Genomic DNA, 22291 nt, shown 5'->3' on the forward strand with positions numbered 1-22291 from the left:
TTGTCTGCAACAGGATATTACCAACTTATACAGTAGATAAGTGGTCAACAGACACTACTAATTTGGATTAAGATGTTATACATGGTGATCCTGTTATAACATCATATATATATGTACATGTGTATGTACAGTACAGGCCAAAAGTTTGGACACACCTTCTCATTCAATGCGTTTTCTTTATTTTCATGACTATTTACATTGTAGATTCTCACTGAAGGCATCAAAACTATGAATGAACACATGTGGAGTTATGTACTTAACAAAAAAAGGTGAAATAACTGAAAACATGTTTTATATTCTAGTTTCTTCAAAATAGCCACCCTTTGCTCTGATTACTGCTTTGCACACTCTTGGCATTCTCTCCATGAGCTTCAAGAGGTAGTCACCTGAAATGGTTTTCCAACAGTCTTGAAGGAGTTCCCAGAGGTGTTTAGCACTTGTTGGCCCCTTTGCCTTCACTCTGCGGTCCAGCTCACCCCAAACCATCTCGATTGGGTTCAGGTCCAGTGACTGTGGAGGCCAGGTCATCTGCCGCAGCACTCCATCACTCTCCTTCTTGGTCAAATAGCCCTTACACAGCCTGGAGGTGTGTTTGGAGTCATTGTCCTGTTGAAAAATAAATGATCGTCCAACTAAATGCAAACCGGATGGGATGGCATGTCGCTGCAGGATGCTGTGGTAGCCATGCTGGTTCAGTGTGCCTTCAATTTTGAATAAATCCCCAACAGTGTCACCAGCAAAACACCCCCACACCATCACACCTCCTCCTCCATGCTTCACAGTGGGAACCAGGCATGTGGAATCCATCCGTTCACCTTTTCTGCGTCTCACAAAGACACGGCGGTTGGAAACAAAGATCTCAAATTTGGACTCATCAGACCAAAGCACAGATTTCCACTGGTCTAATGTCCATTCCTTGTGTTTCTTGGCCCAAACAAATCTCTTCTGCTTGTTGCCTCTCCTTAGCAGTGGTTTCCTAGCAGCTATTTGACCATGAAGGCCTGATTGGCGCAGTCTCCTCTTAACAGTTGTTCCAGAGATGGGTCTGCTGCTAGAACTCTGTGTGGCATTCATCTGGTCTCTGATCTGAGCTGCTGTTAACTTGCGATTTCTGAGGCTGGTGACTCGGATGAACTTATCCTCAGAAGCAGAGGTGACTCTTGGTCTGACTATCTCTTGGTCGACTCTGGTTGACTCTTGGTCTTTCCTGGGTCGGTCCTCATGTGTGCCAGTTTCGTTGTAGCGCTTGATGGTTTTTGCGACTCCACTTGGGGACACATTTAAAGTTTTTGCAATTTTCCGGACTGACTGACCTTCATTTCTTAAAGTAATGATGGCCACTCGTTTTTCTTTAGTTAGCTGATTGGTTCTTGCCATAATATGAATTTTAACAGTTGTCCAATAGGGCTGTCGGCTGTGTATTAACCTGACTTCTGCACAACACAACTGATGGTCCCAACCCCATTGATAAAGCAAGAAATTCCACTAATTAACCCTGATAAGGCACACCTGTGAAGTGGAAACCATTTCAGGTGACTACCACTTGAAGCTCATGGAGAGAATGCCAAGAGTGTGCAAAGCAGTAATCAAAGCAAAGGGTGGCTATTTTGAAGAAACTAGAATATAAAACATGTTTTCAGTTATTTCACCTTTTTTTTGTTAAGTACATAACTCCACATGTGTTCATTCATAGTTTTGATGCCTTCAGTGAGAATCTACAATGTAAATAGTCATGAAAATAAAGAAAACGCATTGAATGAGAAGGTGTGTCCAAACTTTTGGCCTGTACTGTATATGCACTGAAATAGAAAGAAAGGTGAAACATAAAATTACATTCGAAACATGTTGGTTCCTGGAATCCACGTTTCTGTCTTTCCTCTTAAAAGACAACTGCAGGGAAAGGTGTTATCACATTAACATACAGTACACACAGTCGTCTGTACCATAGGGGACCTGGTGCTGAGTCTTCCTCTTCTTCCTGCATGACACCAACGTGTTAAATACTAAAGTTACGTTTGAAACACCTTTCAGACCATGTGGCTGAGTCTGTCTCTGAAGTGACCCAGTGGTTGGTCACCAATTCGTCTTTGATGTCAGGAAGCTGAGTGAAAGTCCATTGGTGTGAATCCAGAATAAACAGGCTTGATCACCCTACATTTGATTAGAGCTCCTGACGTGGAGCTGTATGATTTGAGAACTTTCTCTGTTTCTACTTTCATGTGTTCACATGGGTTTCCTGCAACTCATCCACCTATCCGTGGATTCATCCCAAGATCCCTCCTCGGCTCCTCTATCCTTGATCACATGACCTGGAAATAGATTGAGACTCACCATCTTTTAGGACATCTCAATTTGCAAATGCGTTCTGAGGAGACAAAGAGAGAGGAGGTCCTCAGAATGGACGGAAGCCAGGAAACACAAGTGTTAACTGCAGCAAAGTTCGATACTAAGTGACAGAGCTACAGCCCCCTAATGATGTGTGTAAAGTTGTTTTCTGAAATGTCTTTCATATTTTCCACACGCTTTGATTTTTTTGGATCTTAGGACCACCATTTTGCAGCATTTGGAGCCGAAGTAGCTCAGTTGGGAGAGCATTAGACTGAAGATCTAAAGGTCCCTGGTTCGGTCCCGGGTTTCGGCAGTAGGAGTGCTGTGTTTTGAGGTCATTTGATTAGAGCTCCTGACTTGGAGCAGTGTGATTGGTGATCCTTTTCTGTTTCTACTTTCATGTGTTCCCATAGGTTTCCTGCAACTCATCCACCTATCCATGGATTCATCCCAAGATCACTCCTCGGCTCCTCTATCCTCGATCACATGACCTCTAAATAGATTGAGACTCACCATCTTTTCGGGCATCTCAATTCGCAAATGCGTTCTGAGGAGGCAAAGAGGGAGGAGGTCCTCAGAGGGGAGGGATGCCAGGATACATGAGTGTTAACTTAAGCAAAGTTCGAACCTAAGTGACAGAGCTACAGCCCCCTAATGATGTGTGTAAAGTTGTTTTCTGAAATGTCTTTCATATTTTCCACACGCTTTTATTTTTTTTGGATCTTGTGACCACCATTTTGCAACATTTGGAGCCGAAATAGCTCAGTTGGGAGAGCGTTAGACTGAAGATCTAAAGGTCCCTCATTCAATCCCGGGTTTCGGCAGTAGGAGTGCTGTGTTTTGAGGTCATTTGATTAGAGCTCCTGACTTGGAGCAGTGTGATTGGAGATCTTTCTTTGTTTATACCTTCATGTGTTCACATGGGTTTCCTGCAATTCATCCACCTATCCATGGATTCATCTCAAGATCCCTCCTTGACTCCTCCGTCCTCGATCACATGACCTGGAAATAGATTGAGACTCACCATCTTTTAAGACATCTCAATTTGCAAATGCGTTCTGAGGAGACAAAGAGAGAGGAGGTCCTCAGAATGGAGGGAAGCCAGGAAATACGAGTGTTAACTTAAGCAAAATTCTATGCTAAGTGACAGAGCTACAGCCCCCTAATGATGTGTGTAAAGTTGTTTTCTGAAATGTCTTTCATATTTTCCATACGCTTTCATTTTTTATGGATCTTGTGACCACCATTTTACAGGATTTCGAGCCGAAATAGCTCAGTTGGGAGAGCGTTAGACTGAAGATCTAAAGGTCCCTGGTTCAATCCTGGGTTTCGACAGTAGGAGTGCTGTGTTTTGAGGTCATTTGATTAGAGCTCCTGACTTGGAGCAGTGTGATTGGTGATCCTTCTCTGTTTCTACCTTCATGTGTTCCCATAGGTTTCCTGCAACTCATCCACCTATCCATGGATTCATCCCAAGATCACTCCTCGGCTCCTCTATCCTCGATCACATGACCTCTAAATAGATTGAGACTCACCATCTTTTCGGGCATCTCAATTCGCAAATGCGTTCTGAGGAGGCAAAGAGGGAGGAGGTCCTCAGAGGGGAGGGATGCCAGGATACATGAGTGTTAACTTAAGCAAAATTCTATGCTAAGTGACAGAGCTACAGCCCCCTAATGATGTGTGTAAAGTTGTTTTCTGAAATGTCTTTCATATTTTCCATACGCTTTCATTTTTTATGGATCTTGTGACCACCATTTTACAGGATTTCGAGCCGAAATAGCTCAGTTGGGAGAGCGTTAGACTGAAGATCTAAAGGTCCCTGGTTCAACCCCGGGTTTTGGCAGTAGGAGTGCTGCGTTTTGAGGTCATTTGATTAGAGCTCCTGACTTGGAGCAGTGTGATTGGAGATCTTTCTTTGTTTATACCTTCATGTGTTCACATGGGTTTCCTGCAATTCATCCACCTATCCGTGGATTCATCTCAAGATCCCTCCTTGACTCCTCCGTCCTCGATCACATGACCTGGAAATAGATTGAGACTCAGCATCTTTTAGGACATCTCAATTTGCAAATGCGTTCTGAGGAGACAAAGAGAGAGGAGGTCCTCAGAATGGACGGAAGCCAGGAAACACGAGTGTTAACTTAAGCAAAGTTCGAAGCTAAGTGACAGAGCTACAGCCCCCTAATGATGTGTGTAAAGTTGTTTTCTGAAATGTCTTTCATATTTTCCACACGCTTTGATGTTTTTGGATCTTAGGACCACCATTTTGCAGCATTTGGAGCCGAAGTAGCTCAGTTGGGAGAGCGTTAGACTGAAGATCTAAAGGTCCCTGGTTCAATCCCGGGTTTCGGCAGTAGGAGTGCTGTGTTTTGAGGTCATTTGATTAGAGCTCCTGACTTGGAGCAGTGTGATTGGTGATCCTTTTCTGTTTCTACTTTCATGTGTTCCCATAGGTTTCCTGCAACTCATCCACCTATCCATGGATTCATCCCAAGATCACTCCTCGGCTCCTCTATCCTCGATCACATGACCTCTAAATAGATTGAGACTCACCATCTTTTCGGGCATCTCAATTCGCAAATGCGTTCTGAGGAGGCAAAGAGGGAGGAGGTCCTCAGAGGGGAGGGATGCCAGGATGCATGAGTGTTAACTTAAGCAAAGTTCGAACCTAAGTGACAGAGCTACAGCCCCCTAATGATGTGTGTAAAGTTGTTTTCTGAAATGTCTTTCATATTTTCCACACACTTTTATTTTTTTTGGATCTTGTGACCACCATTTTGCAACATTTGGAGCCGAAATAGCTCAGTTGGGAGAGCGTTAGACTGAAGATCTAAAGGTCCCTCATTCAATCCCGGGTTTCGGCAGTAGGATTGCTGTGTTTTGAGGTCATTTGATTAGAGCTCCTGACTTGGAGCAGTGTGATTGGAGATCTTTCTTTGTTTATACCTTCATGTGTTCACATGGGTTTCCTGCAATTCATCCACCTATCCATGGATTCATCTCAAGATCCCTCCTTGACTCCTCCGTCCTCGATCACATGACCTGGAAATAGTTTGAGACTCAGCATCTTTTAGGACATCTCAATTTGCAAATGCGTTCTGAGGAGACAAAGAGAGAGGAGGTCCTCAGAATGGACGGAAGCCAGGAAACACGAGTGTTAACTTAAGCAAAGTTCGAAGCTAAGTGACAGAGCTACAGCCCCCTAATGATGTGTGTAAAGTTGTTATCTGAAATGTCTCATATTTTCCATACGCTTTGATTTTTTTGGATCTTGGGACCACCATTTCGTAGCATATTGAGCCGAAGTAGCTCAGCTGGGAGAGCGTCAGTTAGACTGAAGATCTAAAGGTCCCTGGTTCAATCCCGGGTTTCGGCTGTAGGAGTGCTGTATTTTGAGGTCATTTGATTAGAGCTCCTGACTTGGAGCAGTGTGATTGGTGATCTTTCTCTGTTTCTACCTTCATGTGTTCCCATAGGTTTCCTGCAACTCATCCACCTATCCATGGATTCATCTCAAGATCACTCCTCGGCTCCTCTATCCTCGATCACATGACCTCTAAATAGATTGAGACTCACCATCTTTTCGGGCATCTCAATTCGCAAATGCGTTCTGAGGAGACAAAGAGGGAGGAGGTCCTCAGAGGGGAGGGATGCCAGGATACATGAGTGATAACTTAAGTAAAGTTCGAACCTAAGTGACAGAACTACAGCCCCCTAATGATGTGTGTAAAGTTGTTTTCTGAAATGTCTTTCATATTTTCCACACGCTTTTATTTTTTTTGGATCTTGTGACCACCATTTTGCAACATTTGGAGCCGAAATAGCTCAGCTGGGAGAGCGTTAGACTGAAGATCTAAAGGTCCCTGGTTCAATCCCGGGTTTCGGCAGTAGGAGTGCTGTGTTTTGAGGTCATTTGATTAGAGCTCCTGACTTGGAGCAGTGTGATTGGAGATCTTTCTCTGTTTCTACCTTCATGTGTTCCCATAGGTTTCCTGCAACTCATCCACCTATCCATGGATTCATCTCAAGATCCCTCCTTGACTCCTCCGTCCTCGATCACATGACCTGGAAATAGATTGAGACTCAGCATCTTTTAGGACATCTCAATTTGCAAATGCATTCTGAGGAGACAAAGAGAGAGGAGGTCCTCAGAATGGACGGAAGCCAGGAAACACGAGTGTTAACTTAAGCAAAATTCTATGCTAAGTGACAGAGCTACAGCCCCCTAATGATGTGTGTAAAGTTGTTATCTGAAATGTCTCATATTTTCCATACGCTTTGATTTTTTTGGATCTTGGGACCACCATTTCGTAGCATATTGAGCCGAAGTAGCTCAGCTGGGAGAGCGTCAGTTAGACTGAAGATCTAAAGGTCCCTGGTTCAATCCCGGGTTTCGGCTGTAGGAGTGCTGTATTTTGAGGTCATTTGATTAGAGCTCCTGACTTGGAGCAGTGTGATTGGTGATCTTTCTCTGTTTCTACCTTCATGTGTTCCCATAGGTTTCCTGCAACTCATCCACCTATCCATGGATTCATCTCAAGATCACTCCTCGGCTCCTCTATCCTCGATCACATGACCTCTAAATAGATTGAGACTCACCATCTTTTCGGGCATCTCAATTCGCAAATGCGTTCTGAGGAGACAAAGAGGGAGGAGGTCCTCAGAGGGGAGGGATGCCAGGATACATGAGTGATAACTTAAGTAAAGTTCGAACCTAAGTGACAGAACTACAGCCCCCTAATGATGTGTGTAAAGTTGTTTTCTGAAATGTCTTTCATATTTTCCACACGCTTTTATTTTTTTTGGATCTTGTGACCACCATTTTGCAACATTTGGAGCCGAAATAGCTCAGCTGGGAGAGCGTTAGACTGAAGATCTAAAGGTCCCTGGTTCAATCCCGGGTTTCGGCAGTAGGAGTGCTGTGTTTTGAGGTCATTTGATTAGAGCTCCTGACTTGGAGCAGTGTGATTGGAGATCTTTCTCTGTTTCTACCTTCATGTGTTCCCATAGGTTTCCTGCAACTCATCCACCTATCCATGGATTCATCTCAAGATCCCTCCTTGACTCCTCCGTCCTCGATCACATGACCTGGAAATAGATTGAGACTCAGCATCTTTTAGGACATCTCAATTTGCAAATGCATTCTGAGGAGACAAAGAGAGAGGAGGTCCTCAGAATGGACGGAAGCCAGGAAACACGAGTGTTAACTTAAGCAAAATTCTATGCTAAGTGACAGAGCTACAGCCCCCTAATGATGTGTGTAAAGTTGTTTTCTGAAATGTCTTTCATATTTTCCATACGCTTTCATTTTTTATGGATCTTGTGACCACCATTTTACAGGATTTCGAGCCGAAATAGCTCAGTTGGGAGAGCGTTAGACTGAAGATCTAAAGGTCCCTGGTTCAATCCTGGGTTTCGGCAGTAGGAGTGCTGTGTTTTGAGGTCATTTGATTAGAGCTCCTGACTTGGAGCAGTGTGATTGGAGATCTTTCTTTGTTTATACCTTCATGTGTTCACATGGATTTCCTGCAATTCATCCACCTATCCGTGGATTCATCTCAAGATCCCTCCTTGACTCCTCCGTCCTCGATCACATGACCTGGAAATAGATTGAGACTCAGCATCTTTTAGGACATCTCAATTTGCAAATGCGTTCTGAGGAGACAAAGAGAGAGGAGGTCCTCAGAATGGACGGAAGCCAGGAAACACAAGTGTTAACTTAAGCAAAGTTCGAAGCTAAGTGACAGAACTACAGCCCCCTAATGATGTGTGTAAAGTTGTTTTCTGAAATGTCTCATATTTTCCATACGCTTTGATTTTTTTGGATATTGGGACCACCATTTTGTAGCATATTGAGCCGAAGTAGCTCAGCTGGGAGAGCGTCAGTTAGACTGAAGATCTAAAGGTCCCTGGTTCAGTCCCGGGTTTCGGCTGTAGGAGTGCTGTGTTTTGAGGTCATTTGATTAGAGCTCCTGACTTGGAGCAGTGTGATTGGTGATCTTTCTCTGTTTCTACCTTCATGTGTTCCCATAGGTTTCCTGCAACTCATCCACCTATCCATGGATTCATCCCAAGATCACTCCTCGACTCCTCCATCCTAGATCACATGACCTCTAAATAGATTGAGACTCACCATCTTTTCGGGCATCTCAATTTGCAAATGCGTTCTGAGGAGACAAAGAGGGAGGAGGTCCTCAGAGGGGAGGGAAGCCAGGATACATGAGTGTTAACTTAAGCAAAGTTCGAACCTAAGTGACAGAGCTACAGCCCCCTAATGATGTGTGTAAAGTTGTTTTGTGAAATGTCTTTCATATTTTCCACACGCTTTGATTTTTTTGGATCTTAGGACCACCATTTTGCAGCATTTGGAGCCGAAGTAGCTCAGTTGGGAGAGCGTTAGACTGAAGATCTAAAGGTCCCTGGTTCAATCCCGGGTTTCGGCAGTAGGAGTGCTGTGTTTTGAGGTCATTTGATTAGAGCTCCTGACTTGGAGCAGTGTGATTGGTGATCCTTCTCTGTTTCTATCTTCATGTGTTCCCATAGGTTTCCTGCAACTCATCCACCTATCCATGGATTCATCCCAAGATCACTCCTCGGCTCCTCTATCCTCGATCACATGACCTCTAAATAGATTGAGACTCACCATCTTTTCAGGCATCTCAATTCGCAAATGCGTTCTGAGGAGACAAAGAGAGAGGAGGTCCTCAGAATGGATGGAAGCCAGGAAACACGAGTGTTAACTTAAGCAAAATTCTATGCTAAGTGACAGAGCTACAGCCCCCTAATGATGTGTGTAAAGTTGTTTTCTGAAATGTCTTTCATATTTTCCATACGTTTTGATTTTTTTGGATATGGGGACCACCATTTTGCAGCATTGTGAGCTGAAATAGCTCAGTTGGGAGAGCGTTAGACTGAAGATCTAAAGGTCCCTGGTTCAATCCTGGGTTTCGGCAGTAGGAGTGCTGTATTTTGAGGTCATTTGATTAGAGCTCCTGACTTGGAGCAGTGTGATTGGAGATCTTTCTCTGTTTCTACCTTCATGTGTTCACGTGGGTTTGTTGCAACTCATCCACCTATCCATGGATTCATTTCAAGATCCCTCCTTGACTCCTCCGTCCTCGATCACATGACCTGGAAATAGATTGAGACTCACCATCTTTTAGGACATCTCAATTTGCAAATGCGTTCTGAGGAGACAAAGAGAGAGGAGGTCCTCAGAATGGAGGGAAGCCAGGAAATACGAGTGTTAACTTAAGCAAAATTCTATGCTAAGTGACAGAGCTACAGCCCCCCTAATGATGTGTGTAAAGTTGTTTTCTGAAATGTCTTTCATATTTTCCATACGCTTTCATTTTTTATGGATCTTGTGACCACCATTTTACAGGATTTCGAGCCAAAATAGCTCAGTTGGGAGAGCGTTAGACTGAAGATCTAAAGGTCCCTGGTTCAATCCCGGGTTTCGGCAGTAGGAGTGCTGCGTTTTGAGGTCATTTGATTAGAGCTCCTGACTTGGAGCAGTGTGATTGGAGATCTTTCTTTGTTTATACCTTCATGTGTTCACATGGGTTTCCTGCAATTCATCCACCTATCCGTGGATTCATCTCAAGATCCCTCCTTGACTCCTCCGTCCTCGATCACATGACCTGGAAATAGATTGAGACTCAGCATCTTTTAGGACATCTCAATTTGCAAATGCGTTCTGAGGAGACAAAGAGAGAGGAGGTCCTCAGAATGGACGGAAGCCAGGAAACACGAGTGTTAACTTAAGCAAAGTTCGAAGCTAAGTGACAGAGCTACAGCCCCTTAATGATGTGTGTAAAGTTGTTTTCTGAAATGTCTTTCATATTTTCCACACGCTTTGATTTTTTTGGATCTTAGGACCACCATTTTGCAGCATTTGGAGCCGAAGTAGCTCAGTTGGGAGAGCGTTAGACTGAAGATCTAAAGGTCCCTGGTTCAATCCCGGGTTTCGGCAGTAGGAGTGCTGTGTTTTGAGGTCATTTGATTAGAGCTCCTGACTTGGAGCAGTGTGATTGGTGATCCTTCTCTGTTTCTACCTTCATGTGTTCCCATAGGTTTCCTGCAACTCATCCACCTATCCATGGATTCATCCCAAGATCACTCCTCGGCTCCTCTATCCTCGATCACATGACCTCTAAATAGATTGAGACTCACCATCTTTTAGGACATCTCAATTCGCAAATGCGTTCTGAGGAGGCAAACAGGTAGGAGGTCCTCAGAGGGGAGGGATGCCAGGATACATGAGTGTTAACTTAAGCAAAGTTCGAACCTAAGTGACAGAGCTACAGCCCCCTATTGATGTGTGTAAAGTTGTTTTCTGAAATGTCTTTCATATTTTCCACACGCTTTGATTTTTTTTGGATCTTGTGACCAACATTTTACCAGATTTCGAGCCGAAATAGCTCAGTTGGGAGAGCGTTAGACTGAAGATCTAAAGGTCCCTGGTTCAGTCCTGGGTTTCGGCAGTAGGAGTGCTGTGTTTTGAGGTCATTTGATTAGAGCTCCTGACTTGGAGCAGTGTGATTGGTGATCTTTCTCTGTTTCTACCTTCATGTGTTCCCATAGGTTTCCTGCAACTCATCCACCTATCCATGGATTCATCTCAAGATCCCTCCTCGGCTCCTCTATCCTCGATCACATGACCTCTAAATAGATTGAGACTCACCATCTTTTCGGGCATCTCAATTCGCAAATGCGTTCTGAGGAGACAAAGAGGGAGGAGGTCCTCAGAGGGGAGTGATGCCAGGATACATGAGTGTTAACTTAAGCAAAGTTCGAACCTAAGTGACAGAGCTACAGCCCCCTAATGATGTGTGTAAAGTTGTTTTCTGAAATGTCTTTCATATTTTCCACACGCTTTTATTTTTTTTGGATCTTGTGACCACCATTTTGCAGCATTTGGAGCCAAAATAGCTCAGTTGGGAGAGCGTTAGACTGAAGATCTAAAGGTCCCTGGTTCAATCCTGGGTTTCAGCAGTAGGAGTGCTGTGTTTTGAGGTCATTTGATTAGAGCTCCTGACTTGGAGCAGTGTGATTGGTGATCTTTCTCTGTTTCTACCTTCATGTGTTCCCATCGGTTTCCTGCAACTCATCCACCTATCCATGGATTCATCTCAAGATCCCTCCTTGACTCCTCCGTCCTCGATCACATGACCTGGAAATAGATTGAGACTCAGCATCTTTTAGGACATCTCAATTTGCAAATGCATTCTGAGGAGACAAAGAGAGAGGAGGTCCTCAGAATGGACGGAAGCCAGGAAACACGAGTGTTAACTTAAGCAAAATTCTATGCTAAGTGACAGAGCCACAGCCCCCTAATGATGTGTGTAAAGTTGTTTTCTGAAATGTCTTTCATATTTTCCATGCGCTTTGACTTTTTTGGATATTGGGACCACCATTTTGCAGCATTGTCAGCTGAAATAGTTCAGTTGGGAGAGCGTTAGACTGAAAATCTAAAGATCCCTGGTTCAATCCTGGGTTTCGGCAGTAGGAGAGCTGCGTTTTGAGGTCATTTGATTAGAGCTCCTGACTTGGAGCAGTGTGATTGGAGAACCTTCTCTGTTTCTACCTTCATGTGTTCACATGGGTTTCTTGCAACTCATCCAACTATCTGTGGATTCATCCCAAGATCACTCCTCGACTCCTCCGTCCTCGATCACATGACCTGGAAATAGATTGAGACTCAGCATCTTTTAGGACATCTCAATTTGCAAATGCGTTCTGAGGAGACAAAGAGAGAGGAGGTCCTCAGAATGGAGGGAAGCCAGGAAATACGAGTGTTAACTTAAGCAAAATTCTATGCTAAGTGACAGAGCTACAGCCCCCTAATGATGTGTGTAAAGTTGTTTTCTGAAATGTCTTTCATATTTTCCATATGCTTTCATTTTTTATGGATCTTGTGACCACCATTTTACCGGATTTCGAGCCGAAATAGCTCAGTTGGGAGAGCGTTAGACTGAAGATCTAAAGGTCCCTGGTTCAATCCTGGGTTTCAGCAGTAGGAGTGCTGTGTTTTGAGGTCATTTGATTAGAGCTCCTGACTTGGAGCAGTGTGATTGGTGATCTTTCTCTGTTTCTACCTTCATGTGTTCCCATCGGTTTCCTGCAACTCATCCACCTATCCATGGATTCATCTCAAGATCCCTCCTTGACTCCTCCGTCCTCGATCACATGACCTGGAAATAGATTGAGACTCAGCATCTTTTAGGACATCTCAATTTGCAAATGCATTCTGAGGAGACAAAGAGAGAGGAGGTCCTCAGAATGGACGGAAGCCAGGAAACACGAGTGTTAACTTAAGCAAAATTCTATGCTAAGTGACAGAGCTACAGCCCCCTAATGATGTGTGTAAAGTTGTTTTCTGAAATGTCTTTCATATTTTCCATGCGCTTTGACTTTTTTGGATATTGGGACCACCATTTTGCAGCATTGTCAGCTGAAATAGTTCAGTTGGGAGAGCGTTAGACTGAAAATCTAAAGATCCCTGGTTCAATCCTGGGTTTCGGCAGTAGGAGAGCTGCGTTTTGAGGTCATTTGATTAGAGCTCCTGACTTGGAGCAGTGTGATTGGAGAACCTTCTCTGTTTCTACCTTCATGTGTTCACATGGGTTTCTTGCAACTCATCCAACTATCTGTGGATTCATCCCAAGATCACTCCTCGACTCCTCCGTCCTCGATCACATGACCTGGAAATAGATTGAGACTCAGCATCTTTTAGGACATCTCAATTTGCAAATGCGTTCTGAGGAGACAAAGAGAGAGGAGGTCCTCAGAATGGAGGGAAGCCAGGAAATACGAGTGTTAACTTAAGCAAAATTCTATGCTAAGTGACAGAGCTACAGCCCCCTAATGATGTGTGTAAAGTTGTTTTCTGAAATGTCTTTCATATTTTCCATATGCTTTCATTTTTTATGGATCTTGTGACCACCATTTTACCGGATTTCGAGCCGAAATAGCTCAGTTGGGAGAGCGTTAGACTGAAGATCTAAAGGTCCCTGGTTCAATCCTGGGTTTCAGCAGTAGGAGTGCTGTGTTTTGAGGTCATTTGATTAGAGCTCCTGACTTGGAGCAGTGTGATTGGTGATCTTTCTCTGTTTCTACCTTCATGTGTTCCCATCGGTTTCCTGCAACTCATCCACCTATCCATGGATTCATCTCAAGATCCCTCCTTGACTCCTCCGTCCTCGATCACATGACCTGGAAATAGATTGAGACTCAGCATCTTTTAGGACATCTCAATTTGCAAATGCATTCTGAGGAGACAAAGAGAGAGGAGGTCCTCAGAATGGACGGAAGCCAGGAAACACGAGTGTTAACTTAAGCAAAATTCTATGCTAAGTGACAGAGCTACAGCCCCCTAATGATGTGTGTAAAGTTGTTTTCTGAAATGTCTTTCATATTTTCCATGCGCTTTGACTTTTTTGGATATTGGGACCACCATTTTGCAGCATTGTCAGCTGAAATAGTTCAGTTGGGAGAGCGTTAGACTGAAAATCTAAAGATCCCTGGTTCAATCCTGGGTTTCGGCAGTAGGAGAGCTGCGTTTTGAGGTCATTTGATTAGAGCTCCTGACTTGGAGCAGTGTGATTGGAGAACCTTCTCTGTTTCTACCTTCATGTGTTCACATGGGTTTCTTGCAACTCATCCAACTATCTGTGGATTCATCCCAAGATCCCTCCTCGACTCCTCCGTCCTCGATCACATGACCTGGAAATAGATTGAGACTCAGCATCTTTTAGGACATCTCAATTTGCAAATGCATTCTGAGGAGACAAAGAGAGAGGAGGTCCTCAGAATGGACGGAAGCCAGGAAACACGAGTGTTAACTTAAGCAAAGTTCGAAGCTAAGTGACAGAACTACAGCCCCCTAATGATGTGTGTAAAGTTGTTTTCTGAAATGTCTCATATTTTCCATACGCTTTGATTTTTTTGGATCTTGGGACCACCATTTCGTAGCATATTGAGCCGAAGTAGCTCAGCTGGGAGAGCGTCAGTTAGACTGAAGATCTAAAGGTCCCTGGTTCAATCCCGGGTTTCGGCTGTAGGAGTGCTGTATTTTGAGGTCATTTGATTAGAGCTCCTGACTTGGAGCAGTGTGATTGGTGATCTTTCTCTGTTTCTACCTTCATGTGTTCCCATAGGTTTCCTGCAACTCATCCACCTATCCATGGATTCATCCCAAGATCCATCCTCGATCACATGACCTGGAAAAAGATTGAGACTCACCATCTTTTAGGACATCTCAATTTGCAAATGCATTCTGAGGAGACAAAGAGAGAGGAGGTCCTCAGAATGGACGGAAGCCAGGAAACACGAGTGTTAACTTAAGCAAAATTCTATGCTAAGTGACAGAGCTACAGCCCCCTAATGATGTGTGTAAAGTTGTTTTCTGAAATGTCTTTCATATTTTCCATGCGCTTTGATTTCCTTCAACTCATCCATCTAACCATGGGTTAATGTCAAGATCCCTGAAAGATATTTAAGGTCCACAAAAGATAGAGCCAATGACATTGGTGATCCCCTGACTTTTCCTAATGAGAATATCTCAGGATTCTGATAAAAGATTAAAAAAACAAAACAAAACAAAACAAAAAAAAAACAAAAAGAAAAAATTAAATTAACAAAATAATGATCTTGTAAATTCTCTGCTTTTATTCTGTTAACTCAGATTTAAAAAAGAATATTTTTCATTAAAACACTTGTCAGAAATTTGAAATAATAATTCAGAAAAAAAGATTAAGTTGCTACCAGCAGATTTTTGTACTCAAGTGAAATACATGCTTTCATACATTCGCAGTTCCCAGAGGATGTATTTCGATGTTTTCAGTACCAACAGTTTTAATAAAGTGTTGTTTTGTGCTGAGGTGAATGAAATAACAATGATAACAATAAAATGCCCCTTCCACGTGTGACCTTTCGTTGGCTGGTATCCCCAAACAGCTTTAATTTCAGATAAACTCGGGGTCCGACGACTCCTGCTTAGTTTGGGACCCATGTCGCTCTTTTATTTTGACACCCACCCGGATGTTGTTGGCGAAGCCGTTGTGTGCGCGTGTCCGCCCTCCTGCCACACACGTGAAGTCGCAGAAGTACTTTCGTGAAGTTATGTCTAAAGCCAGTACGTATTTTATCTGCATTGACTAAATGTATTCACACAGTAAATATCTGTGAATGGTTATAAATGGTTTCTGTCGTCTCTCACACTTTACAGAACAAAAACGAGCCAAACGTCTCGGCTTCGGGAAATTTAAGGTACGTGCTAACTTACCCGGCTAATGTTATCTGGTGCTAACTTTAAGAGCTGGAGCTCCTAATGTTTATTGTAACGGACGCTTATCTGTTAGTAACACTGACTGGTATATGGCTGAAATTGCCAAATACCTACAAGGATGGATAAGCTCCTGTCGCAGCTCCTTGCATCATCATATTTTGTAAATTTAGCATTCAGCAACTTCAGTGACAGTGTGCTTGTCTCCATAAACTAATCAGCTATATAGTGTGTATGGTGAGAAACAAAATATATATTTTAGATAGAACAAAATAAACTGCTGAACTTGACAACTTAAAAGGTGCAAAGAAACCTCAAATAAGAATATAAGAAGTCACTAGGCATTGATAAAAGATGTTGGAGGCTTAGCAGCAAAAGCTGTGCAGATTTAACATGAATGCGTTGCTGTCTTGATGTCAAGTACACCATTATGCCTATAACAAGCCTAAGTGAACAGGTACGTTAGTTCGTTTACGTTAGTTTTGGGTTTGCACTGTTCAAGTTGGATTGGGGAATATCAGCTTCACATACTATGAAGTAGCAAACCACAGTTTAAACCTATTATGTCTAACCACTGAGTACACTGCAGAGTGCTCAGAAAAATGTGTTCCCAAATTATATTAAGAGCCCAACTTTACCATTGTGCTTCAGTAATGATTGAAGGTCACGTGGCTTTTCTGGACTGGAAGACAAATTCAAAATTGAAGGATATTTGGGGGAACAGTGTTACAACGATATTCTCCCCTTTCATGCAAAACTGTGGGGACATCGACTAAATGGAAGATTTAATCATGTAATTCCTGCTTCTGGGGTGACAGAGCCGCCCCCTCCCTCTATAACTCTTTCCCCAAACACATTCAAGACTGCCCCGACCCATCCAAGTTCAAATAACTCATCAAAACTCTTCTTTAAAATGGCTTTTAAGGTATGAATGATGTTGTGTGTGCTTTACTGATGTAAGGTGTGTTTGAGTACTATGAAAAGTGCTCTGTAAATAAAATGTATTATTATGTTTATTATTGTAATTACTCTGTTTTTATCTCTGCTAAATTTGCCATTATTTAAGGAGTGAGGAAAAATAGCAATATAACAGCTCATTCAAAATGTTTCAACAGCCTGTATAACATGCTAAAGCACACAAACATGCTAATAGACTAGAATATAAAGTCTCTGTGTGTGGTACAAGTATGTTGCACTACATTCTTCTATATGTTTCTAATCATAAGTCATAATCAGAGAGATTTTTAGACTTGTTTGATTATACTATGTATTGCTTGCTCAGTGAAATGTGAGTTTCTATGACGCACGGTTATGGTGATTAATTGAATGTTTTGATTCCTATGTTGCATTGTGATGCCTTTATAATCAACTAATAATTTTCATATGTTTTCCGGCCTGCAGACTAAAGATGGACAGAAGAATGACGCTTCAGGGCAGACAAAGAATTCGGAGCAGTCATCTGTGCAGAATGTCAAAGCCAACAGAAAACCAGAGGAAATCAGGAAGCAGAGGGTGAATGTTTGAAAGTCTTGTCTGTACTCATTTTTGAGGTTACATTGCTGATATTTTATTCAGGTTAACAAATCTTTCAATTTGTAAATTTCCTATTTAGATTCAGGACCTCCAGGACAGGCAGAGAATCTCTAGAGAACGAGAACTGATGAAGAGGAGGAATTTGCAAAGCTATCAGAATGACATCCTACAGCGACAAAGAGCATTTGAGCAGAGGGTAAATGTCAGCCTGTGTAGCAAAAATTGACTGCAATAAGAAAAACTGCACACTGTGCTACTTGCCATTGTAGTGATTTATGTTTTCTTCTTTGTGTTCACAGGAGATGGAGATGCAGAGTTTGGAGAAGAATGTTAATTTCGAAAATGAAAATTCGAGGAAGGCGTATTACAGAGAATTTAAAAAGGTGCGTAGTTGCTCAGTTCATGCAACAAACTGGCTTGTATCAAATGAATGTTACAGTATTTAGAGGCATTAATCACTGTGCAACTTAACCTTAACCATAACCTTTTTAAAAGCAGCCAAAAGGCAATGAATGTTGGAGAATAATTATTAAAGTACGCACTGCCATAAATCAGGCAATTGCCTTTCAATATTCCCCTTTGATATAAGGACGAAGGAGCTCACTCAAACGTATGAGTGATGCTCTTGACATACCACAGTTTTCCTTCTATTTCTCATCAACAATAATCCCACTCTGGAAAGTGTCCCACTATCTGCTGGTCTGACTGGGCCTGATCCAAAACTGCCATTTCTGACAGAGTTTAAACTGCAGTTGCTGAGGTGGAGTAAAAAACATTGGGTGCAGCAAATACTCTATTTATCCGTGAAGTGGTGCAGCAATTAAAAGTTTAAGTGTGAAGTAGTCATTAGTCCAAGCAGTGCTAACAAAATGTAAACCAGTGTCCGTCATTGCATTTTCCAGCATATGTCCATTAAACAAAGCAACAATGTGCATGTGCGAATTGAAGAGAATAAATCTCCAATTTAGAAGGCGTTTTACAGTATCTCGGTTTTATTGTGGACGAGAGGCCAAAATGTAGAGGAACATAACCATTTTCAAAAATATCTGTATATGTGTAGACAGGGCCTGAATCACGCTGTTCCCTCAGCTGTGACAGAAAAGTAAAAGGACAGGGTCAAATAGAGTTATGAATATAAACACTGTGTGTTTATAAAATGTTTTATTAAAGGTCGTGGAGGCCTCAGATGTGATTTTGGAGGTTTTGGATGCACGTGACCCTCTTGGCTGCAGATGTCCTCAGGTGGAACAGGCAGTCATTCAAAGTGGAACAAACAAGAAGATCGTTTTAGTCCTTAATAAAATTGGTAAGTTAACTAAATACATTTACAAAGTATTTCTTTTAGGGATTGTCTAAATTTGCTTTTTGATTGGACAACAATGTAGTTGCAAGTATTTTATCTTTTGTGCCAAATATGCGATGCTTAACTTATATGGCTTTACTTTGATTATAGATTTGGTGTCAAAGGAAATTGTGGAAAAGTGGATTAAATATCTTCGTAATGAGTTTCCTACAGTAGCTTTCAAAGCATCCACTCAGCAACAGACCAAGAACTTGGTATGCATTTAAAAACGTATATTTTGATAACCTAACAGTGTTAATTCAGACTCAAATAATTAAAGCTATGGAATAACATAATTTCACATAAACAATTTTTCCCTCCATCTTGTGCCATGGACAGAAACGCAGTAACGTACCAGTGACTCAAGCCACCACAGAGCTACTCAGTACCAGTGCTTGTGTTGGTGCAGATTGCTTGATGAAGCTTCTAGGAAACTACTGCCGCAACCTTGACATCAAGACGGCCATCACCGTGGGTGTTGTAGGTAAGTTCCACATCCAGCAATGCACCAGGTTCTCTCTGTGTAAAATGCGAGGTTGTCCAAAGTGAAAACAATGTTTCCACTCCTGTTTTGTAGGTTTTCCTAATGTAGGAAAAAGTAGTTTGATCAACAGTTTGAAACGAGCACGAGCGTGTAATGTCGGAGCCACTCCTGGTGTCACCAAGTAAGCTACTATAATACATATAAATATAATATATTGTCCTGCTTGTTCCCTGCTAGTCTTGCTGATGGGTTTGAGGGATTTCAGGTGCCTTCAAGAGGTGCATTTGGACAAACACATTAAGCTCCTAGATTGCCCTGGCATTGTCATGGCAACTTCAACATCTGATGCAGCAATGATTCTCCGTAACTGTGTGAAAATCGAACAGCTCGTAGATCCCCTTCCACCTGTTGAAGCCATCCTTCGACGCTGCAACAAGGCACAGGTACAACATGTCGTCTTAATATTCTTTTTGTGTGTTGCTTGATTGTGTCATTTGCACACTGCCATTATCGTTAATTATGCTGGATGTACAGATCATCGAGCACTACGGAGTTTCAGACTTTCACACAGCTCTGGAGTTCTTGGCAATGCTTGCTCGACGTCAAGGCAAACTAAGGAAGGGGGGACTGCCTGACACCGACAAAGCAGCAAAGAGTGTATTATTGGACTGGACAGGGTGGGTAAAAATGAGAATTTTGGATGTTTGACAGATCAACCTGCTATTATAAGCACTGTATTAATTTCAGCATGTTGTAACCTTCAGGGGAAGGATCAGCTACTTTACACATCCTCCAGAGACACACACTCTTCCCACACACGTCAGCGCCGAGATTGTTACGGAGATGGGCAAAGCGTTTGACTGGGATGAGTTGGAAAAAGGAAATCAGGAAGTTCTTGCAGGTAAAGGTTACTTCCACTGGAATCTAGAAAGAGTGGGCCTCATTCACAAACCGTTACTAAGAAGAACGACCCACTTATCAATCTTTCAAGAACCTCAGAACAGGGGCGTCGGTGGCTTAGTGGTGGAGCGGGCGCCCCAGGGCTGTTGCCGCCGTGGCCCGGGTTTGAGTCCAGCCTGTGGCCCTTTGCTGTGTCTCGTCCCCTCTCTCTCTCCCCCTTTCACACTTAGCTGTCCTGTCCATTAAAGGCAAAAAATGCCCAAAAAAAATCTTAAAAAAAAAATCTATATATCTACACACCACAAGGTTTAACACTTTTCTGACCTGACCCTTGACCATTTTTCCCCCTGATGATAATTAATAGTGTCACAGAAGGACAACTAAACTAGTACTTCCATAATGGTGAAATTCATGGTTAACATTAGATTAGACTAAAACAGAGTTGACTAGGATCACCATGGTCTTATCAGATTAGCTGCCATCCACCACAAAGAAACAGCAGTTACTCAAAAGTTTGATTGGTTTATTTGCCATCTTTCAGAATCTTCTTGTCCTGATATCCAAATGGGATTTTGCATGGAAACCACTGGAATGACAGAAGGTGGCCGGGGTGAACCACCTTCTGATCTGGACATGGCGGGGGGGTCCTTGGAAGAGACTGAATTTAAAGATGACATTCAATCTATGGAGGATGACCAGGACCCAGAGGTGTGAAACAGTGCAATCATTACAACTAAAGTGTTTATTTAACTACAGTATGTTGTGCACTTAAAAACTGTAAAATGTGTGTCACTGATCTTAATGTTTTGTCCTGCTCGAAATAGTTTGGACCAATGACAGTCGAGATAAAATCTCAGAGGTCAAAGATGGACTTACCTGCAAGTGATGCTGCATCCAAGGCTCCAAATTTGAGGGATATCATTGATGTAGATCCGTTACAGCAGGGCCAGGCACTCCTGGCGGCCAGCAAGAAGAGGAAAAAGCAACAGAAAAGATCTGGTTTGTATAAATTGTTAGCACAATGCACATATTTTTATATTCTTACACACTTACTAGTCTCGCCACCAGACAATCAGAGATCTCCGCCTTCTGATAGTCTGGGGACACTCCTTTCTAAAGTGTGTTTAACACACCGGCGAAAACGGTCGGCAACAAAGCAACACCTCTTGCATTTTTGAAAAGGACACGCCCTCCCGGAAATGTGCGCTCCCCCTTTTCTCGTCTGCAAGGACACAAACACACAGAGAGCTTGAAAATAGATGCCGAGAGATTTAACTCTGTTTCATCAAACGTGTGCTCAGTCCACAAGATTGTGGAAATGAAGGACTTACAGCGACTTGAGTCATTTTGTACCGCTACACGTGTTTCTAGGCGGACTATGTTTACAAGCACAAGAGTTCAGCGAGCCACCAAAGGACCGCCCTGCGGATTTACTATTGGTTCTGCAACATAGGGAGTTTTTTTAAACTCTGAAATTGTATCCGCCCATCTAAACACAAACTCAGGGAGAAAGTCATCAGTCTTTACGTAAGCAAAGCGTCTAAAGACTGACTTGTGAGTCTACACACTTACAGACTCAGCACAGTGAAGATATATATTTTATTCTGAATATCCTAAGTACTAGTGTTAACATTGTAGCGTAATGCACATTTTTATTTCTATTTTATTGGATTTTATTACTTTGTATTTAAATATTTCTATTTCATACTCCTTTTCTCGCTTACTATAATTCTCTATTCTTTACACCGGAGTGAATGTAACGAATCACAGTTTGTCCTCAGGGATCAATTAAGTATTTCTGATTCTTATTATTAATATTGGTCCCAGTCTACTACTATAGTATATCAGTTTGACTGTGGTGAGTTGTATTCATGCCATGATTTCTTCAAACACTTCAAAGAAAAAGTAAGCAAACAAAGAAACTCTCTAGTTTTAGTAAAACAAAAGTAAAAAGGCAAAAAAGGAATCAGGCCCAGTGAAGACTTGAAGATTGCTCTCTCAGTTTATTGTGGAGATTTGGCTGTATGTGACTGAAATATCTATTCTCATGTAAAAGGTTCTGTAAGTCTGTAGTGTTGATTTTGTCTGCTCAATGTAGCTGATGGTCAAAATATGTTATGTATCTTTATGTAATCACACGCGCACACACAGACAAGCCTCTGTATGAGTAATGTGTATTCTCTATACCTGACACTGATTGTATATTTAATAATAAAAATTATATCGTGTTTTTTCCCTCTACAGACAAACTTGCCACCAAACTCTCAGACACCTTGACAGCTGCAATGGACTTCTCATTTTCAGACAGCTGATTAAAATAAACTGAAATTAAAAAAAAACAAAAGAATACATTATTTGTGTTTTGTCTTTATTGGATGTAAACTGCAGTATTCTGGTGTAAAATGTATTAAAA

General features: G+C 42.2%; 1 protein-coding gene and 24 non-coding genes across 25 annotated transcripts; all 25 read left to right on the forward strand.

Moving 5' to 3' along the window:
• The first annotated feature begins 2568 nt into the window (after positions 1-2568).
• trnaf-gaa (transfer RNA phenylalanine (anticodon GAA)) lies at positions 2569-2641 on the forward strand. The gene has a single exon. It is a non-coding gene; the product is annotated as a tRNA-Phe (tRNA).
• A 438-nt stretch (positions 2642-3079) lies between these two features.
• On the forward strand, positions 3080-3152 carry trnaf-gaa (transfer RNA phenylalanine (anticodon GAA)). Its single transcript has one exon. It is a non-coding gene; the product is annotated as a tRNA-Phe (tRNA).
• A 438-nt stretch (positions 3153-3590) lies between these two features.
• trnaf-gaa (transfer RNA phenylalanine (anticodon GAA)) lies at positions 3591-3663 on the forward strand. Its single transcript has one exon. It is a non-coding gene; the product is annotated as a tRNA-Phe (tRNA).
• Positions 3664-4101: 438 nt separating this feature from the next.
• trnaf-gaa (transfer RNA phenylalanine (anticodon GAA)) lies at positions 4102-4174 on the forward strand. Its single transcript has one exon. It is a non-coding gene; the product is annotated as a tRNA-Phe (tRNA).
• Positions 4175-4611: 437 nt separating this feature from the next.
• On the forward strand, positions 4612-4684 carry trnaf-gaa (transfer RNA phenylalanine (anticodon GAA)). Its single transcript has one exon. It is a non-coding gene; the product is annotated as a tRNA-Phe (tRNA).
• A 438-nt stretch (positions 4685-5122) lies between these two features.
• trnaf-gaa (transfer RNA phenylalanine (anticodon GAA)) lies at positions 5123-5195 on the forward strand. The gene has a single exon. It is a non-coding gene; the product is annotated as a tRNA-Phe (tRNA).
• Positions 5196-5630: 435 nt separating this feature from the next.
• trnaf-gaa (transfer RNA phenylalanine (anticodon GAA)) lies at positions 5631-5707 on the forward strand. Its single transcript has one exon. It is a non-coding gene; the product is annotated as a tRNA-Phe (tRNA).
• Positions 5708-6145: 438 nt separating this feature from the next.
• trnaf-gaa (transfer RNA phenylalanine (anticodon GAA)) lies at positions 6146-6218 on the forward strand. Its single transcript has one exon. It is a non-coding gene; the product is annotated as a tRNA-Phe (tRNA).
• Positions 6219-6653: 435 nt separating this feature from the next.
• Positions 6654-6730, forward strand: trnaf-gaa (transfer RNA phenylalanine (anticodon GAA)). The gene has a single exon. It is a non-coding gene; the product is annotated as a tRNA-Phe (tRNA).
• Positions 6731-7168: 438 nt separating this feature from the next.
• trnaf-gaa (transfer RNA phenylalanine (anticodon GAA)) lies at positions 7169-7241 on the forward strand. Its single transcript has one exon. It is a non-coding gene; the product is annotated as a tRNA-Phe (tRNA).
• Positions 7242-7679: 438 nt separating this feature from the next.
• On the forward strand, positions 7680-7752 carry trnaf-gaa (transfer RNA phenylalanine (anticodon GAA)). The gene has a single exon. It is a non-coding gene; the product is annotated as a tRNA-Phe (tRNA).
• A 435-nt stretch (positions 7753-8187) lies between these two features.
• On the forward strand, positions 8188-8264 carry trnaf-gaa (transfer RNA phenylalanine (anticodon GAA)). Its single transcript has one exon. It is a non-coding gene; the product is annotated as a tRNA-Phe (tRNA).
• Positions 8265-8701: 437 nt separating this feature from the next.
• On the forward strand, positions 8702-8774 carry trnaf-gaa (transfer RNA phenylalanine (anticodon GAA)). Its single transcript has one exon. It is a non-coding gene; the product is annotated as a tRNA-Phe (tRNA).
• A 437-nt stretch (positions 8775-9211) lies between these two features.
• Positions 9212-9284, forward strand: trnaf-gaa (transfer RNA phenylalanine (anticodon GAA)). Its single transcript has one exon. It is a non-coding gene; the product is annotated as a tRNA-Phe (tRNA).
• A 439-nt stretch (positions 9285-9723) lies between these two features.
• Positions 9724-9796, forward strand: trnaf-gaa (transfer RNA phenylalanine (anticodon GAA)). Its single transcript has one exon. It is a non-coding gene; the product is annotated as a tRNA-Phe (tRNA).
• A 437-nt stretch (positions 9797-10233) lies between these two features.
• trnaf-gaa (transfer RNA phenylalanine (anticodon GAA)) lies at positions 10234-10306 on the forward strand. Its single transcript has one exon. It is a non-coding gene; the product is annotated as a tRNA-Phe (tRNA).
• A 438-nt stretch (positions 10307-10744) lies between these two features.
• Positions 10745-10817, forward strand: trnaf-gaa (transfer RNA phenylalanine (anticodon GAA)). The gene has a single exon. It is a non-coding gene; the product is annotated as a tRNA-Phe (tRNA).
• Positions 10818-11255: 438 nt separating this feature from the next.
• Positions 11256-11328, forward strand: trnaf-gaa (transfer RNA phenylalanine (anticodon GAA)). The gene has a single exon. It is a non-coding gene; the product is annotated as a tRNA-Phe (tRNA).
• Positions 11329-11765: 437 nt separating this feature from the next.
• trnaf-gaa (transfer RNA phenylalanine (anticodon GAA)) lies at positions 11766-11838 on the forward strand. The gene has a single exon. It is a non-coding gene; the product is annotated as a tRNA-Phe (tRNA).
• Positions 11839-12276: 438 nt separating this feature from the next.
• Positions 12277-12349, forward strand: trnaf-gaa (transfer RNA phenylalanine (anticodon GAA)). The gene has a single exon. It is a non-coding gene; the product is annotated as a tRNA-Phe (tRNA).
• A 437-nt stretch (positions 12350-12786) lies between these two features.
• Positions 12787-12859, forward strand: trnaf-gaa (transfer RNA phenylalanine (anticodon GAA)). The gene has a single exon. It is a non-coding gene; the product is annotated as a tRNA-Phe (tRNA).
• A 438-nt stretch (positions 12860-13297) lies between these two features.
• trnaf-gaa (transfer RNA phenylalanine (anticodon GAA)) lies at positions 13298-13370 on the forward strand. The gene has a single exon. It is a non-coding gene; the product is annotated as a tRNA-Phe (tRNA).
• A 437-nt stretch (positions 13371-13807) lies between these two features.
• Positions 13808-13880, forward strand: trnaf-gaa (transfer RNA phenylalanine (anticodon GAA)). Its single transcript has one exon. It is a non-coding gene; the product is annotated as a tRNA-Phe (tRNA).
• Positions 13881-14315: 435 nt separating this feature from the next.
• Positions 14316-14392, forward strand: trnaf-gaa (transfer RNA phenylalanine (anticodon GAA)). The gene has a single exon. It is a non-coding gene; the product is annotated as a tRNA-Phe (tRNA).
• A 946-nt stretch (positions 14393-15338) lies between these two features.
• On the forward strand, positions 15339-22227 carry gnl3l (G protein nucleolar 3 like). Its single transcript, XM_033625918.2, has 15 exons — positions 15339-15469; positions 15563-15603; positions 17021-17131; positions 17232-17348; positions 17452-17535; positions 18323-18458; positions 18606-18709; positions 18834-18978; positions 19072-19159; positions 19244-19421; positions 19513-19655; positions 19743-19879; positions 20420-20586; positions 20703-20877; positions 22123-22227. The coding sequence occupies exons 1-15, from the start codon at positions 15376-15378 to the stop codon at positions 22188-22190; spliced, it is 1788 nt and encodes a 595-aa protein (XP_033481809.1). The 5' UTR covers positions 15339-15375; the 3' UTR covers positions 22191-22227.
• Positions 22228-22291: the final 64 nt, after the last annotated feature.

This window comes from Epinephelus lanceolatus, chromosome 1 (genome assembly GCF_041903045.1).
Source record: "Epinephelus lanceolatus isolate andai-2023 chromosome 1, ASM4190304v1, whole genome shotgun sequence".
Lineage (NCBI taxonomy): Eukaryota > Metazoa > Chordata > Actinopteri > Perciformes > Serranidae > Epinephelus > Epinephelus lanceolatus.